The sequence below is a fragment of the Cynoglossus semilaevis genome, chromosome 13 (assembly GCF_000523025.1).
Source record: "Cynoglossus semilaevis isolate Cse_v1.0 chromosome 13, Cse_v1.0, whole genome shotgun sequence".
Classification (NCBI taxonomy): Eukaryota; Metazoa; Chordata; class Actinopteri; order Pleuronectiformes; family Cynoglossidae; genus Cynoglossus; species Cynoglossus semilaevis.
The window spans coordinates 3560235-3577662 of NC_024319.1; the positions used below are offsets into that span (position 1 = coordinate 3560235).

The 17428-nt window shown below is 42.2% G+C and overlaps 4 protein-coding genes across 4 annotated transcripts in view; 1 reads left to right on the forward strand and 3 right to left on the reverse strand.

Moving 5' to 3' along the window:
• The window catches only part of LOC107989421 (uncharacterized), a 2769-nt gene extending 1900 nt beyond the window's left edge, over positions 1-869 (reverse strand). Inside the window, exons 1-2 of the mRNA XM_025061479.1 lie at positions 715-869; positions 9-307 (exon numbers count right to left, since the gene is read on the reverse strand). Of these exons, the coding sequence (XP_024917247.1) occupies positions 9-307; positions 715-766 (351 nt within the window). The 5' untranslated portion in view covers positions 767-869. The remainder of the gene's footprint in view (positions 1-8; positions 308-714) is intronic.
• Positions 870-2474: 1605 nt separating this feature from the next.
• On the reverse strand, positions 2475-4796 carry LOC103388099 (GTPase IMAP family member 7-like). The gene is made up of 2 exons (XM_008322972.3): positions 4658-4796; positions 2475-3583 (listed from the first exon to the last, which is right to left on the reverse strand). The coding sequence occupies exons 1-2, from the start codon at positions 4683-4685 to the stop codon at positions 2889-2891; spliced, it is 723 nt and encodes a 240-aa protein (XP_008321194.1). The 5' UTR covers positions 4686-4796; the 3' UTR covers positions 2475-2888.
• A 719-nt stretch (positions 4797-5515) lies between these two features.
• Positions 5516-9281, forward strand: LOC103388098 (uncharacterized). Its single transcript, XM_025061480.1, has 3 exons — positions 5516-5655; positions 7216-8133; positions 8414-9281. The coding sequence occupies exons 1-3, from the start codon at positions 5628-5630 to the stop codon at positions 9148-9150; spliced, it is 1683 nt and encodes a 560-aa protein (XP_024917248.1). The 5' UTR covers positions 5516-5627; the 3' UTR covers positions 9151-9281.
• A 3636-nt stretch (positions 9282-12917) lies between these two features.
• Positions 12918-17428, reverse strand: part of LOC103388102 (copine-4-like) — a 13370-nt gene continuing 8859 nt past the window's right edge. The window contains exons 10-16 of the mRNA XM_017037905.2: positions 17286-17345; positions 16775-16908; positions 16509-16563; positions 16073-16124; positions 15707-15840; positions 15329-15565; positions 12918-14249 (exon numbers count right to left, since the gene is read on the reverse strand). Coding sequence (XP_016893394.1) covers positions 14118-14249; positions 15329-15565; positions 15707-15840; positions 16073-16124; positions 16509-16563; positions 16775-16908; positions 17286-17345 — 804 coding nt within the window. The 3' untranslated portion in view covers positions 12918-14117. The remainder of the gene's footprint in view (positions 14250-15328; positions 15566-15706; positions 15841-16072; positions 16125-16508; positions 16564-16774; positions 16909-17285; positions 17346-17428) is intronic.

The following is a 17428-nucleotide window of genomic DNA, read 5'->3' on the forward strand; positions in this document are numbered from 1 at the left end:
GGGTCCTGAAACTGTGCACTCCTGATACGGAGAGAGAGGTTTCCTCGCTGCAGGTCTTCAGTCAGCGAATATTTCCCCGCAGGAGTCAAACAGTCTCTGAGATCCTGATGAGTCGACTGCTGACTAATGGAACAGCTGATAAAAGGAGACGTTTCTGGATCTCTGGCGAGCCACTGCACAAGGATGTCCTCGGAGAAGAGCTGTTGTCCAAGATTAATGAGGGAGCAGCCGAGGACGGCGTCCTCCCCTCTGGAGACAGTGACCTCCTTTAGAACCTTTATCTTCCAGTCGTCTGTGACGGAACATACTGCACAGAAGAACCACCAGCACAACGTGCCTTCATTATGGATGAAAGTGTTAGCTTAAACTGTGGTTGTGGTTAACCCCGAGGTTAGCATGCACTTAATGAAGGAAAAGTCAAAAAACAGTGAAGGTTAGAAAAACTTAAAGTTCATAAAAGACAAGTCGATGGTAAAAATAGTTAACAATTAGCCAATATATGATGCATGAATTTCATCTACAATATATAAAGGTGACTGAAGCTGAGTGTTTGGCTAGAATTACAGCAGCTGAAAGTGAGCCAAAAAGCCAGATAAGAATTTACATTTCTTTGTCCATTAAATACTTTTTTCCCCTCTGATTTAATTTGAGCCTAATCTCAGTTTTTAGCCTCGAGTCACGTCACGTCTTAGACAACCTGAGTTAAAGTCGTACCTGTAAACACCACAGACAGAAGACCAAGGGTCCACCATGTACGTCTCCACATCCTCCACCCTACCAAAGAAACAGTAAGTTGGGTCACATCATGCTTATAATCAGGGTGAAAGAGGATCTAAAAATGTGTTATTTCCTGTCAGAAAAAGAAAAAAGAAGAAGAAGCTACGACTGAAAACGTAAAAGACAAAAAGACAAAAAGAAGAAAAAAACTCAACAGTTCTAAATGTTTACCAGAGCGCCCCCTGCTGCGAAAACAGAGACTGTCTCAGTGTCAATTTTACAGCAAAAAAAAAATCAGCCACAGAAACTATAAGTCCATAGAAGAGTTGGTGACTAAAGCTCAGAGACACAGCAGCTACTGGTCCACTGCTGCCTCTTGTGGTCAGTTTGTGTCAGTGAGGTAAATCTGAAGAAAAGATTTTCTTCATTGTGAGAGTTTTTGTTTATTTATGACATCATTTAAAAACCTTTCTTTTGGACAGTTCACATGCATTTCAGAAAAGTACCAAAAGATGGCAGTGTTGACTCATTGACAAAAAAACACCAGACCGAGAAAAGAAAAGAAGGGGAGAGGAAAGGGGGGATTTCTGATGTTGTGGTCTGTCATTTTTCTCTGTGGGAACAACAATGGCTGCACCTTATTCACTGTTGATCGACTGACAAACCCTACAGTAGCCACGCCTCCCAAACTGCTGTCCAATAACAGACCAGAACAGTGACGTGCAGTGAGGTTCATGGCTGCCGAGGCACTGACTTCTCTGGAGTCAGACTTACAATTTTAAGAACCAAACCTTATTTCACTGTTCATCCAACAGCGTCACCTGGTAAGGCTTCATATCCATAAAAACATTTTATCCGTACCTTTACTTATAGATGAATTTCATGGTTGTATCTCTCGGGTTTCCCCCACTTAGCATTGTGGATGCTAATGTTTAGTCTCCGTTGTTCATCCAATGCCAAGTCGATCGTTGAATTTCCAGAATTTTCTTTAAAGAAATCTGGCTTTGAATGTGCGTGGCTGATCTTTCCTGTCCGCTGAGGCTTCTTTGTTAATGTTTCAGGTCACAGTATCCCGAGTTAGTTCAGACGTTATCACACGATGAGAGTAAAAGACGAGGAGAGCAGTAATGGCGGATTCTTTCAGGACAGCCACACAGCCAGTCTTTTCGTTTGTACCAGTACATTTAAAAAGAACGACTCTTCCTTCCCGTAGTTTGAAGCTAACCTTTTAGCTCCTACAGCTTACAGCTCCTTTTAGCTGTTTGTGGGAGAGAACTGTTCCTGCTGTACAAGAAAGTGCAGAGAAAGTCAGCAGGAGAGGCAGGCAGTACTCTACCTCACCTCAAGGGGGCGTCTGAAGGTCAAAATTAAATTTGTGCTTCACTGATCTATATACTTTCATTTGTTTACAGTAACGTACATACATATGTATGGTATTCAGATATTATTCATGACACAGACACATGCTGCATGAATAAATAACATCTGGAAAAATCTGGAAAAAATGTTCATCACAAGTCTGTTCTTATTCACAAGTTCACTCATGTTCAATATGTGTTCATGTTTTTACACATTACACACACACATACTGCTGGTTTCCATGGAGACGACTGTAGTGTCAGCTGCTGTCACAGTGGCTGACGACCAAATGACTGTCAGTTGTTGGGTTTATGTTAAAACTGTATTATATTTACTTCATATAATAGTAGCTCAGACTATAGTCCACAGGACAAATCAGTTACAGAAAAGAAACCAAGTAGATTTATCAGATAGTTTTATTTGCCTTTAGGTTGAAGAACAGAACAAACAGAAACACGGTCGAACAGGAATGTCCGATATTAACTTTTTGCCAATATCCGATATACCGATGTTGTCCAAACACTTAATTTCCGATCATCTAGTGACTTTCACTTTCACATACAGCTGTTTTTCAGTCCAGCCATTGCATTATTGGTTTTCATTATCAGAGGAAAAACTGTGAAAGATTCTTACAGATATTACATAATTATGCTAATATTAGGCCAATAATATTAATCAGCTGATATTATTGGACATCCCGACTGTCAAAAGATGAATAACACTTTTATGTCTGATTAGGACTGGACACAGGGGGGCACCACTGCAGGGTTAGGCACAGTCAGAACAGCAGGGAGGAAATGTCACAAACAGAATCACTTTCTCTCCAAAATGAGATAAACAATAAGGACAATGAAGAGAACAACAATGAAGATCAAGATTAGGATGATGAAGACTCTGGAGGTTTTGTTATTGAACGGGCGTGAACTCTTTGTGTAGAAATAGCGCCCCCCCTGGGAGACTTGCTCTACTTTCTTCAGCAGCTCTTCTACCTGATCCTTGTTCTCCACCTCCCTGTTGTTGAACACCTGGTACTGGCCGCTGCACCTCTTTAGAACCTTCAGCAGGTTCTGGTCTCCTTGGACAAACTCATCAATGTCCATGCCTTCCAGCCTGTCTCCATAGGTAAACAGGATCATGGTGTGTTTACAGACACCAGGACACAGAATCTTCTCCAGCATCTGCAGACCCTCCCGCTCCTGCTCAGTGAACCTCCCCAGCTGGACACAGAGGAGGAAGACGTGAGGACCTGGAGAGCTCAGCTCCACGGCCCGCTCCAGTTCAGCCTTCACTTGACCTTCAGACAGCTGGGAACTGAAGAGACCAGGAGTGTCCACCACCGACACTCTGCGACCCAGAACCATAGCACTGTCCTCCTGACTTGTCAGTGTCAGAGTTGTCATGGTGAACCTACAGTCAAACGTCTCCTTGCCCAGGATGGTGTTTCCTGCTGCACTCTTGCCCACTCTCTCCTGACCCACCAGCACCACCCTGAGGCTGTGTTCATTCCCTGAAAACAACAGAGTCTGTTAGAGCTGAGACTGTTTCAGACAGTCTCTGACCAGCAGGGGTCAGCACACACAAACTACACACTTTTTGGTTTTGTTGGCAATAAATAATGGTCCAGACAGAGATCAATGTTTAAATGTTTTATTGATCAACATATTGAATACAAAGCTGATTAAACAAACCAATATTTTTTTTTATTTAGTGGATATGTTTCTCCTATTGGCACTGATCCTTCTCTGCTCTCACCTACTGAAGAACACACTTCTCCTCCTTTTCTCCTTTCAGTTTCATATAACAAAGAGGCAGTTTTCAGTATGACTCTAGACATTTTTGACGAATTTGAGTCGCGATCAAATACAGGGCAGAGATCAAGACTGAAGGATCTGAGAGCAAAAACTAATATATAGATATATATACACAGTAATATATATACACAGAGAGGGATATATTAAAAAGTAGTTTTCAGTTGTTGAACTAATTTTAACGTCAAAACATAGAATTTCTTTGTTTAAACTTTATTTCAATAAATGTTTAATGTCAGGATTTAGAATGTGATGAACCTGAATCCTGTCATCCACCTAACAACAGCAACACTCTACTGCCCCCTACTCTTCAATCACCATCACTACTATAAACGACATCTGGACATTTTCACAGAGTGACGTCACGAGTTGCAGAATACTATCGCTTTCAGCGTAGAAGAAAACTCCGTGAAGAAAAGACATATTTTAGACGTGAGCTGACAAACGCAGTGATGAAAGTACACAGCAGTAAAAAGTACTACATGTACACACCTTCGACATGTACACACCTTCGACATGTACACACCTTCGACATGTACACACCTTCGACATGTACACACCTTCGACATGTACACACCTTCGACATGTACACACCTTCGACATGTACACACCTTCGACATGTACACACCTTCGACATGTACACACCTTCGACAGAGTCTTAGAGACAGATTTGAGGTTCAAATGCTGGAGGTAACATTTAAATTGACAAACCAACTTTGTTGAAGTGCTGAAGTAAATGTAAAGTAAATGTGAATAAAGTAGTAAAATCTCACCTAGAGTTTGGTACTTGGACGCAGACATGTTTGTTCCTCTTTCTCTTCACTCTCTGTCTCTTGTTGACGAGCTTCTGCTCAGTACTTTCACTTTCCTCTGTTTTTAAACAGGCCTCCCAGTGGCAGGTATGTGGAAGTACAACAGCTGACGGACAGTTCATAAACCCACTCTTCTATATTGACTGTGTCAAATGTTATTTGATGTATTTTACATCTGTTTTTACATCTAAACATTCATCAGAATGTGGACATTTTTAAACAGGAAACCCCACAGTCTGAGAGATTAGCAGATTAGATTATCCTAATTCCAAATGAACAGAGAAAAACAGACCAGAGGTTTATTAGAGGTTTTTTATTTGAGAGACGTTAATTTTACACAGAACCATAGTGTGTGTGTGTGTGTGTACCTATGTCTGTGTGTGAAAAAAAGTGAGAGAGACTGTTGCCATGGAAACAAGATGACCCTAAATGAAGCAGGGAGCTCCTCTACCATCGACCAAATCAGACAACCTTGCCCATTAACGCCGCTACTTTCAGCCAATGAGAGAGCAGGTCAGTGGTCAGTGTGTGTCACTGTGGGAATTATGAATAAAGGATTACAAAAAAAGAAATCACCAAATAACACTGATATGGATGCAGTGGTTCAACATCCCTGTTTGTCTGAGCTGTAGCTGAGAGATGTTAGTGTTTTATCAGACTGCAGGTTTTCATGTGTCACTACATCTGAAACAAACCACATTTAAAAAATGTCCACATTCTGATGATTGTTTAGATGTAAAAACAGATGTAAAATACATCAAATAACATTTGACACAGTCAATATAGAAGAGTGGGTTTATGAACTGTCCGTCAGCTGTTGTACTTCCACATACCTGCCACTGGGAGGCCTGTTTAAAAACAGAGGAAAGTGAAAGTACTGAGCAGAAGCTCGTCAAGCAGAGACAGAGAGTGAAGAGAAAGAGGAACAAACATGTCTGCGTCCAAGTACCAAACTCTAGGTGAGATTTTACTACTTTATTCACATTTACTTTACATTTACTTCAGCACTTCAACAAAGTTGGTTTGTCAATTTAAATGTTACCTCCAGCATTTGAACCTCAAATCTGTCTCTAAGACTCTGTCGAAGGTGTGTACATGTCGAAGGTGTGTACATGTCGAAGGTGTGTACATGTCGAAGGTGTGTACATGTCGAAGGTGTGTACATGTCGAAGGTGTGTACATGTCGAAGGTGTGTACATGTCGAAGGTGTGTACATGTCGAAGGTGTGTACATGTCGAAGGTGTGTACATGTCGAAGGTGTGTACATGTCGAAGGTGTGTACATGTAGTACTTTTTACTGCTGTGTACTTTCATCACTGCGTTTGTCAGCTCACGTCTAAAATATGTCTTTTCTTCACGGAGTTTTCTTCTACGCTGAAAACGAAAGTATTCTGCAACACGTGACGTCACTCTGTGAAAATGTCCAGATGTCGTTTATAGTAGTGATGGTGATTGAAGAGTAGGGGGCAGTAGAGTGTTGCTGTTGTTAGGTGGATGACAGGATTCAGGTTCATCACATTCTAAATCCTGACATTAAACATTTATTGAAATAAAGTTTAAACAAAGAAATTCTATGTTTTGACGTTAAAATTAGTTCAACAACTGAAAACTACTTTAATATATCCCTCTCTGTGTGTATATTGTTATTAGAACAAACAAAGTGATTTGTTGAGTTCATCTGGGAGGAACCACTCTTCAACAACTAAAGTCTTGGTCTCAGATACTTCAGTCTGGATCTTGTCCTGGTTTTACATCTGTAAAATCCCTGTAAGACTTGATCCTCTCCTTTTCTGATCTTGGTCTGACTTTATTCTGGATCGATTGGATTCTTTAAGGCTTTTAGATACTTGGTCCAGTCTAGAACTATTTCTGTTTTGTTTTTCACCTGATGAACAAAGAATTGTTTTTGAAGTATTTGAACACTTTGGATCTTAGAAACTATTGGTTAAAGCACTGGCCGCAGACCGATACTGGTCACAGAAAGAATGCATAACTTACATAATTTGTGTTTTATTTATTATCTGATTCTGAACAATGTTTTAACTGGTCCGTGGCCCAAAAAAGGTTGGGGACCACTGGGTTAGGCACTGAGAACAACTGTCAGCCCCCTGACATGTGGTCCTGAGTTCCACTCCCATCATTAGTACCTTGAACCTTTAATCACCAAGTTGCAGCTGAATTCAATCAAAGTGAGCGACTTTAAATTTGGTCAGAAACTCCTGAGTCAGATATTCAACGAACTGGGATTGAACACCTGGAGAATCCCACCAATCCAGAGGTCACTTCTAAACTCCTGAAGCTGAAGTGACCAGAATGATGAGAACTTTCACAAACGACAGTGTCCTTGTTGTCCAGTTCTTATTTTCATCTTGGCATCTTCTTTGAACGTGTGTTGTGTTTGTGTTGAAAGATGCGTTCTGAGAAATCTCAGGTGTTTGCTGATAATGAAGAGACAGCTGTAGAGTGAGAATTTGGTTTTATTTCTTTAACAGACAATAGTTGTGTATTTTCTCCAACAGTGCCAGAAGAACCAGAACTGAGGATTGTTCTTGTTGGAAAAACTGGAGTTGGGAAGAGCGAGTCGGGAAACATCATCCTGGGAGAAAAGGTGTTTGATTCCAAGATCTCTTTCTCATCAGTGACACAAAACTGTGAGAAGAAAACAGGAGAGTTTGGTGGCTTTAAGCTGACTGTTGTCGACACTCCAGGTCTTTATGACACCAAGAAAAAGAAAGAAGATGTGGTGAAGGAGATCGGACGATGCATCTCGTTCTCTGCCCCTGGTCCTCATGTGTTCCTGGTTGTGATCCAGGCTAACAGATTCACAGAAGAAGAACAACAAACAGTGAAGATCCTTCAGAAGATGTTTGGAGAAGACGCCAACAACTACATGATGGTGCTGTTCACCCATGGGGACGTAGTGAGAGGATCTGGAGTCTCAATACAGGATTTAATAAATGGAAGCGAACCAGTGAAGAAGTTTGTCCGCCAGTGTAAGGGAGGATACCACTTGTTTGACAACACTAGTCAAGACATGATTCAGGTCAGTGAGCTGGTCAGGAAAATAAACACAATGGTCCAGAACAACGGAGGAACCTTCTACACCCATACCATGTTTGAAGAGGCAGAGAGAGCCATAGAAGAAGAGAAGAAGCGTCTGATGGAGCAAAATCCAAACATGAGCTCCAGTGAAGCCAGGTCCAGAGCTGAACGAGACAATCCCTTCATCCGGGTTTTAAGGAGGGGTGGAGTTGGTCTCTTTGTTGGGGCCACAAGTGGAGCTGGTCTTGGAGCTGGGGTAGGTGCAATTTTTGGTGGAGTTGGAGCTGTACCAGGAGCTGCAGTGGGAGCTGTAGGAGGAGCTGCAGCAGGAGCACCAGGAGCTGCAGTGGGAGGTGTAGTAGGAGCTGTAGGAGGAGCTGCAGCAGGAGTGTTCAGTGTGATTATGGAGGAGAAGTGTGTTCTTCAGTAGGTGAGAGCAGAGAAGGATCAGTGCCAATAGGAGGAACATATGTGATAATTAAAAACATATATTGGTTTGTTTAATCAGCTTTGTATTCAATATGTTGATCAATAAAACATTTAAACATTGATCTCTGTCTGGACCATTATTTATTGCCAACAAAACCAAAAAGTGTGTAGTTTGTGTGTGCTGACCCTTGCTGGTCAGAGACTGTCTGAAACAGTCTCAGCTCTAACAGACTCTGTTGTTTTCAGGGAATGAACACAGCCTCAGGGTGGTGCTGGTGGGTCAGGAGAGAGTGGGCAAGAGTTCAGCAGGAAACACCATCCTGGGCAAGGAGACGTTTGACTGTAGGTTCACCATGACACCTCTGACACTGACAAGTCAGGAGGACAGTGCTATGGTTCTGGGTCGCAGAGTGTCGGTGGTGGACACTCCTGGTCTCTTCAGTTCCCAGCTGTCTGAAGGTCAAGTGAAGGCTGAACTGGAGCGGGCCGTGGAGCTGAGCTCTCCAGGTCCTCACGTCTTCCTCCTCTGTGTCCAGCTGGGGAGGTTCACTGAGCAGGAGCGGAAGGGTCTGCAGATGCTGGAGAAGATTCTGTGTCCTGGTGTCTGTAAACACACCATGATCCTGTTTACCTATGGAGACAGGCTGGAAGGCATGGACATTGATGAGTTTGTCCAAGGAGACCAGAACCTGCTGAAGGTTCTAAAGAGGTGCAGCGGCCAGTACCAGGTGGTCAACAACAGGGAGGTGGAGAACAAGGATCAGGTAGAAGAGCTGCTGAGGAAAGTAGAGCAAGTCTCCCAGAGGGGGCGCTATTTCTACACAAAGAGTTCTCAGTTACAGATTCTCATGCGCCAATTTAGAGGATCCCTTCAGTCCGCTCTGCACTGGTGTTTCAACAAAAAAGTTATTGTTTGTTTTTCTGCCATCCTCCTCATCTTCTCTGTCTCCAGACGGTTCTGGACCTCAGGAGAGCAGAACTGATACTAAGAAGTGGTTGGTAGGGTGAGGCTAATACATTCATCCTAATAAATCTTTGGCTTTTCTTGGTTCAGTCTATTGTCAAGTTGTTTTGTTCCAATAAAACCGTAAACTTGTTTAACATTTTGATTAAAGTCCTGGTTATTGTTTTTATATCTGGCTAACTAGTAACCATTTCTTAACCTAAACCCACTGAAACCACCTTAAATAGTTTAAATCACAAGTTGTTTGTTTTGTTTTTAAGTATGAGTATAAGTAGAAAAGTTATTTCTTAACTTCTACTTTCATCTCTGACCTTAGTTATCAGCCTTGGTTCGGTTGGAGCTAGGTGCTAGCGGTTATGTATCCTTATGTTTCCTTAATACCGTCATAAAATAATAAGCCGGAACTATAGTTAAGTGCAACTTAGACGGAACGAAAACATAGTTACACAACACCCGTGTAGTGCGCTGTTTTTGGTCGCTGTAAGTTGCAGGAGACAGGCGTGACCACGTGGGGGTAAAAACGACAGAAGAAGCGTTATCCTCCCAGAATAAATCAGCCGCGAGGAATTATTTTGGCTACATTAGAAATGACCAGAGTGTCGTCGCTTGCCAGCATTTAAAGCATGCCACAAAAACATCCAACATGTTTCATCACCTGTGGGACAACCACCCGATATTGTTCGCCAAAGGCAAGGTAAATACACAGTAACTGGATTCAATTACGTCAATAGATGGTTTTCCGATAATCGTTATTACCCATGATGCATCGCGCCGCCCGCGCCATGTTGTGCGGTAAAAGAATAGGTAGACGTAAACAATCGATAATGACAACAAAAGACAAGAATATTAAATCGCTGGCGGTCGATCAGATGAAATAGTTGTATAGAGATTAACTGGACACAATTACAAAGGCAAGATACTTGGACAAGTTGAAAATAACGGATGGAAAAGAACCATACGAAGTCAACAAAGCAGAGTGGAAGCGGGTGGACATTGAAAATTAGCCAGACAATGTATATCATGCGGTATTTATTAACACCCAAATAATACAGCGTGTTAATGTAAAAATGACAGTGACATGTACGGATGTATGTCTTTTGTGAACATCATTAGAATAACAGTTTACATTGAGGATTTACGTTTGCATTGTGTACGTTTGTCATGTATGCAAAGTACATTTTGATATATTTTAATTTTATTAACCTTGGTGACAGATGCCAGATCGGTTGGTAAAACCCCACACAACACAGGTATTTACCGTTATCGGTTTAATATCGATCTATACGCTTTGTTGTCACACAAGATGGCGGACTACGGAACTATGGGTAGTAGCGTGACATCATCGGAAAGCTATCTATTACGGATGCACATTAAATGTTAGCGTGTCATTTGCACTAAGCCGATTGCTTTTTTTAAATTGCTTTTTATTTTAAAAAAATTAGTAAAAGTAGTTTGCCAGAACCAATAGTTTCCCAAACCCCAGGTTCTGGTCCTAGGGTTTGGGAAGGACTGCTGTAAAATGTTAGCTGCACGTTTTATCTGACAGTGGAGGCAGCAGGGCTACTGTTCGATTCCCTTGAATTTCAAAACCAGTCGGTTGTTAATGTGGTTACGTTAGGAGACATTATTATTTATGATGTCTGTCAGCAGCTCAGTGAAGACGAATGAGAGGCTGCAGGAAGTGCAACCTCCTGAGGTACAGACCCGACCTTTGACCCCTGCGGGCCGATTGTTCCCAAGACTCGTTAATCTGGAAATGTTGCCTGCCTAAATGAAAGTTTGGATATAAATTATTCACAGATGACGATGATGAAGATCATTTTCATCACAATTCATGGTAGACCTGCTGTTCAGTCTTTTTTCTCTATTCTTTCTTAATTCCTTTGGATTTGTTGATCCACTTCCATTTCTCTAACAATGCAGAGGCGTACTGTGTCACAATGACAAGTAATTCACTAAAAAAAAGAAGAAAAAAAGATTCCTCTGTGTTAATGCGTGAGCCCAACTGAAGCAGCTTTTATTTGGACGTAAATCAGTGTTTTCTGTGCGCAGCTGTTTGTCTCCGGTGATGTTCCACAGCAAATGACTGCACGATGACTTCACACCAGTGATTAGATCAATTCAGACCAGTGATTTGATGAACGCAGTGATGTTCATGTTGGTGTCAAAGGTCATGGTTGGATCAGTTCTGACTGGTGGGCTGGTCTTTGCCCTCAGAAGTTTTTGCTCCAGGACCCTTGGTATTCTGTTACACAGAAGGACTGGAGTCTTGGATTCTACTGCTCTTCCAGTTGTCAAATCTCAGTGTGGTTGACAGAGCTAATAACCTGTTTCATCCTCCACCCCCCCAAACAGACGAGCTGCTGCTGTAATTACAGCTTGTGGTTGGTTTGAGCTCGGAGCTGCTCCGACACTCAGATAAAGAAAAAAAAACTGCTGCTACTGTAATAAACAACAACATTCACCCTGGTTTTCATGCTTCATCCAAGCGTCCCACATTATCAACATGAACAAGAACACACTGACATCAGAAGGTCCTGATAAAATCTTTTATTGTCACATTTCTTTTTGTCTTTGCACGTAGTACTGCATGTAAATACAACATCAAGTCATGTGACTCATCGCCTGTCTTACTATTCAATCGTCAGACAAAGGAAAGAAGGAAAAGAAAAATGCTACGTTTGTTTTTTGTACAGCACAATTATGAGAGAACGTTGTGCTAACTCTGGGACACGAGGCCTTCATGTCATCGTTTTTGACACTTTATGTCAGTGTTAGCTACAGTGTAAGCGCCCCTTGCTGTAAAAACTTTTTCAGATTCAATATTGTCAATATTGGGGGTGGGGCACATTGCTGCTACAGTACCTCTGCCCTGCTTCCTTTGTTTCTCAGGTGGTGTTGGCAGCAGGAGGCGCTCACATCACAGACTCTCAAAAATGAATGAATAAAATCTCCCTCTAAGTGTGCGAGGATTATAATGAAGATGCCTCCACGTCTCCTGAGAGATCCTCCTCAGCAGAGACGCCAGGACCATCTCATTTATTTGAGTGATGAAAAAAAATCCCATCTGGTTAAAAAACTCTTTAGTTCTTTTGTTGCTCTTCTGTGCTGTTGCCAACGCTGATGGAACTGAGAATTGATACTAAACCTGGCGTTGGTTCTTCGTGTGTCAGTACTGGCACATTAATAAGTATCTGAACCAATGAGGCTGCAGTTGAGAAAAGAAATAAATTTAGCTCTTATCTCAGAGTTTATGAATCTCTTCAAATCCTAGAGGATCTTTGTTACTATTACCTTCACTTACGTAACACTGACAAAGGCTAATGTGTGGCTAATGTTCACTTTGATTTGGAGGTAGCTTATATTTGTTGCTATTGCTAGGGCAAATGATGTTCAGATGCTACTGTTTTTAAAGGCTAATTCTAAATCTAGCCTTTAACAGTAACTTCTGTTTTTGTATCAGTTCAATAGGGCTACAGTTCCTGAAGCAAACATGTGGCTACAGCTAGCTTTAGTTTCAAATTAAATTCAAACGCAAGCCAGTGTAAAAACACTGACCCCCGTTAGCATCATCTTAAATATGCTAATGTGTGATTTTTAAATGTGTGGCTATTGCTAGCATTAGTTTTTGATTCTCAGAAGAGTAAAGTGTAGCTTTTGTTTTTATCAGTTTAATTTGGTTGACAACTGTGTTGCTATGTTTAGTTTTAGTAGTTTAGTTCTTAGAACAATGTTTTTTTTTCCCACTGGTTTTGGCATTAAAAAGCTAACATGTGGCAGGCAACACCCCACTGGTTTTGGCATCTCTTTAAAAAGCTAACATGTGGCAGGCAACATCTTTTTTTGTCAGATTAAATTAGATTATATCAAATAGATTCATCTAATCTATGTTATCGTCCATCTTGAAAAGCTAACGTCCCTGAAGTAAAAATGAGTTGCTACTATTAGCATCTGTTTGAAGAAGCTAACTTTTGTTTGTGTAAATATGTGACTGGTGTTGAGTTTTTGTGAAGAAGCAAACAACTTTTAACCAAAATAGACAAAGCACAAACAATAAAGTTACAAATTAAAGAAATGTTGCATTTCTTCGAGATAGCTACTGTATCTTTTCACCAACATCGGAATCTGAAACCTTTCCCGAAACACTGAGGTCATGCTTCAGTAAAGACTACTCGCACTTTTTCCTTTGATACAAACATGCTACAATAGTGTCTTAAAACAGTAGTACACGCGGTTATTACTCCTCATTGATAACATTACTAACATCCATTGTTATTACTATAATATTCATTATTATTGACTAATCCATGGAGATTTGCATGCAAAACAACAGCGCATGCAACGGCCTTGTTTTAAAAAACCTACACAAACCAGTGGAGGCCGCAAAATGCTTTGTAACATACTGGCTACGAAATTTAGCAAAATCTCCACGAACTTGTATAAAAAAACAAACTGTTGGATTACATTCCATTATCGCCAAATTTTCCTGGACTGTCATGCATCAGTGGAGGACGTGGCATTTGAGACAGTGGTCACTGTTGTTTGTATTTGTGCTTTTATTGCCTCCTCATGCAGAACACGTTAAAGGTGCAACACTTTTTTACACAGTGACAAAGTCTTAAGACAGGAGAAAAGATGAAACCAAAAAATATTGTGTTGTCTACATCCCTACGTCCCTAGATCTGTCTCCAACCACAGTTTGGTCCAACCCTCAGAGCAGGGTTAATAGACAGTATTAATCTGACTGTAGTTGTTTAAACGATCCGTCTAACCCTTCTCAATCTTTTATTGTCAGAGCAACAGAACTTTATGTTTCTGGAAGAACAACTGATAGGATAGTCTGCAGGAGTTTGTCGGTGTCAGCTAACAGCTAACAGTTAGGAGCTACCAGCTGGCAACAAAGTGTTGAAGCTGCAGAGAAAGGAAGTGTTGCACCTTTAACTTTGGCCTCTGAAATAAAATGCTTCTGTCAATGGTTGTAGACCTTTAGGGACCAAAGGGTCTGGAAGACTGGAACTGGCTGGGAACCTTAGGTTTGATGCCTCTGCTGTTGTAGTAGTCCACCACCTGGTGGGGTACTTCTGCAAGAACACTCTTAGCCAGAGCAGCTGGAGGTGCCTGGGGAGGAGGAGGAGGAGGAGAAGAAGAAGGTGGAGGAAGAAAGGGTGTGGACAGAGAAGGACAATGGGAGAAGTGGGAAAGAGAAGGTGCAGGGAGGAGAAGAGGGAGATTAAGATTAGAACCGTTGATTTCCTCTTTTTTCAGCTATTGTATTTGACCTTTGACCCATAGCCTTGGTCTCGTTCTTCTTCCTCTCTTTGCCACATTCATCTTCTTTCACTTCTTCTTCTCTGTCGTCTTTTACTTCCCATCGCCCCCTTTTTTCTTTTCTTTCTTTTTCTCGTCCTAACCTAAAAACTCTCCCATCTTCAGACGGTGGAGAAGAGACAATACATCTGAGAGAAAGTGGCTGAAGATGAGATGCCAGGTTCTTCCTCCTCCTCCTCCTCTTCACCCTCCTCTTCCTGTTGCTGCTGCTGCTGCTGCTTTGTGGCTGAAAACTAATTTCTTCAATATCTTCACACCCTCTCCTTCGCCGCCTCCTCCTCATTTTGGCTCCTTGCTCCTCTCCTCTTGGCTTATTGTTTTCCTGACACATCTATTTCTGCTCACTCTCCATCATTTCCAGCCAGACTGGTTTTTTACAGATGAACCAATCCTTTGTCTCTCTTCACCCCTGAGTTTGTTTCTGCTGTGAAGCTAAATGTGTTGGTCACATGATGACAGTGTTTCACCAAAATCAAGACACGAAACAAAAGAGACATTTCATCACTGACTGGAGTCCAGTCTGAGATCACAGCCCTCGAAACATTTGTAAGCAAAAACAACTGCCATGTAGAAATGGGAACTAATACTGAGCTGCAGTGTTCTCACGAGTCTCATGAGTCTCACGAGTCTCACGAGTCCACTGAATGAATCAGTGATTTTCACTCGCAGACCAAAGACCACAGAGAAAATCACAGATGTAGCAGAGCCACCGCCCCAGTTGATCAGTACTGGCCTGAACTGTGTTATTATGCTGATTGCAATCCTTTGTTGGGCAGGAGATTAAACCACAGCAGAGAAAAAGGTTTGAGGAGTTCCTCAGGCAGGACTCACACAGTTTGATTTACAAAAAAACCCACGCGTAAGCTCACATGTTTGAAGTTCCGGAATGGGACAAACTGGACGATGTCACGGAGGACAGGCTCGCCTCTGAGCGATCGCAGGATCCCATCGTCGCCGTCCAACATCTGCATGTCACTGAAGTCAGCGTTCCCAATGCCAACGATGATTATGGACATGGGCAGGTGAGACGCCTGGACAATGGCCTCCCTGGTGTCGGCCATGTCGGTGATGACACCGTCCGTGAGGATCAGCAGGATGAAGTATTGCTGAAAGAGGGAACATGACAACAAGATCAGTCAACAGGTTGAGTTTAGGGCCTGTCAGGGTCAGGGCTTAGGTCAGAAGACCTCGGCGTTAGCAGCCAATCAGATCACATCAGTACGGTCAGGAGTCGTCAATGCTCTCACCATTGCCTCTTTGGTGTGAACCTCCTGCGAGGCTGACTTGGCCACCTTTTGGATGATGGGGGCAATGTTGGTCGGACCGTAGAGCTGAAGTTTGGGCAAGCAGGCCTGGTATGCTTCCACCACTCCTTGGATACCTGGAAAAGGACCAACAGGAAGTTGAGAGGCGGTGGTGGGAGAGGGTCGGATGTGTCAACACCTGGAGGTTTAGGAATGTCAACTAATGTGGTATAAAACTGGAAAAAACAGATGAAGTTAAGTGAGTAGGAAGTTAGCCTGAAGGCTAAAATGAACACTAGCTTAGCTTTTGCTGAAACATAAATTCGAGTGACAAGAAAGGGTTAAACCTAGGGTTAAAAATCAGCTTACCTGCACATTCTGGGTTCTCCTCATTAAAATTCACAGCAAAGTCGTGTGACACCTGAGGATAAATAAAAGGATCTGAGTTTTTTTTAAGAGTCAGAGTATAGATCCAGTCGCCCATCCATCATCCATCCATCCATCCATCCGTCTAGTTATCTTCTTATCCGCCCATCTATCTATTCATGCATCCAGTCAGAGGGGGAGCTGGAGCCAATCACAGCTGACGGATGATTGGATGGAGGCGGGGCCACAGACACCAGTCCATCATGGAGTGTTTTGTTGTTTCTGCTGGTGAGGTTAGCCATGAGAAGATGTGAACGGAAAAAAGAGGTCTACAGCGCCACCTGTCTCACTCACACCATTATCGTAACCTATAACAGCGACCTCACGAACAAAGAGCATTCTGGGAGAGACTGTGAGGGCAGCAGCTACAGTACGTTACCTTGTACTCTGGAGGGATCTGAGCACCGAAGCCGAAGGCGGGAAACATTTTATCACTGACACCATAAAAGAAGAAAACAGTGATAACAACTGATGTTTGTGATTGGTTCTCAGAAGCAGGCACCGTAGGTATTAAAGAAAAAAAGTGAACAAGCTAACAATTACTTCTTAGCTTAGCTTTTGGCTTAACTGAAGGAAATCTTAAATATATCTATAATATATATGTCCTATCTTCTGATTGGCCATCGTCATGTTGGCCCCACCCACCTGTCATAGTCCTGGCAGATTTCACCCACAGCCACCAGCGCCTTCAGATACTCATTGGGCTGGAACGGGTGGATATAGTGCAGTGAGCAACTGTTCCGAGGATCGCCATTGGACGCTGTGAAGTCAATGGCCACCTGGGGAGGAATCAGCAAATCAGAGAGCAGAAGAACGTCCTGTCATGTGACCACCAAGGCTTTAACGTTTCCTTAGTTTGATCGTACAGAAATGTCTTAGCTCGTCTTGTTTGTTTAATCAGTTTTATGTTAACATTTAGCTTTACTGTATGTGGTTACGATTATGTTTTGATTTCAACTTTTTATATTTTTTATATTTTTCCTAATTCCTTCATTCTGGCTCGACCATCTGTTACAGTTTTATCCAGCTATTGGTTTTAGCTACGGGTAAAAGTCTTGGGTTGACATTTTTTATTATTATTGCTAAGTTTGAGTAATTTTGTCAAGGTGCGTGTGTGTGTGTGTGTGTGTGTGTGTGTGTGTGTGTGGTTTCTCACAGTGAACTGGATCTGACAGCCGCCCATGATATAATCCAGGAAGGAGTGCATCTTGATGACCTGCAGTAGTAAAAGTAAAAACAACATCATTTGTGAGGGGGGTGCCCCGTGGGATGAGAACCTGTCTCAGCTAGAGCCTATAG

What these genes read in the sequence shown, in the direction of transcription:
- LOC103388099 (XM_008322972.3), bottom strand. Translation starts at nt 4,685, where the DNA reads ATGTCTGCGTCCAAGTACCAAACTCTAG. An exon ending in GTCCAAGTACCAAACTCTAG is followed by an intron (nt 3,584 to 4,657) that starts GTGAGATTTTAC and finishes TGTTGTTTTCAG; the next exon opens with GGAATGAACACAGCCTCAGG.
- LOC103388098 (XM_025061480.1), top strand. Translation starts at nt 5,628, where the DNA reads ATGTCTGCGTCCAAGTACCAAACTCTAG. An exon ending in GTCCAAGTACCAAACTCTAG is followed by an intron (nt 5,656 to 7,215) that starts GTGAGATTTTAC and finishes TTTCTCCAACAG; the next exon opens with TGCCAGAAGAACCAGAACTG. An exon ending in AGCTGCAGCAGGAGTGTTCA is followed by an intron (nt 8,134 to 8,413) that starts GTGTGATTATGG and finishes TGTTGTTTTCAG; the next exon opens with GGAATGAACACAGCCTCAGG.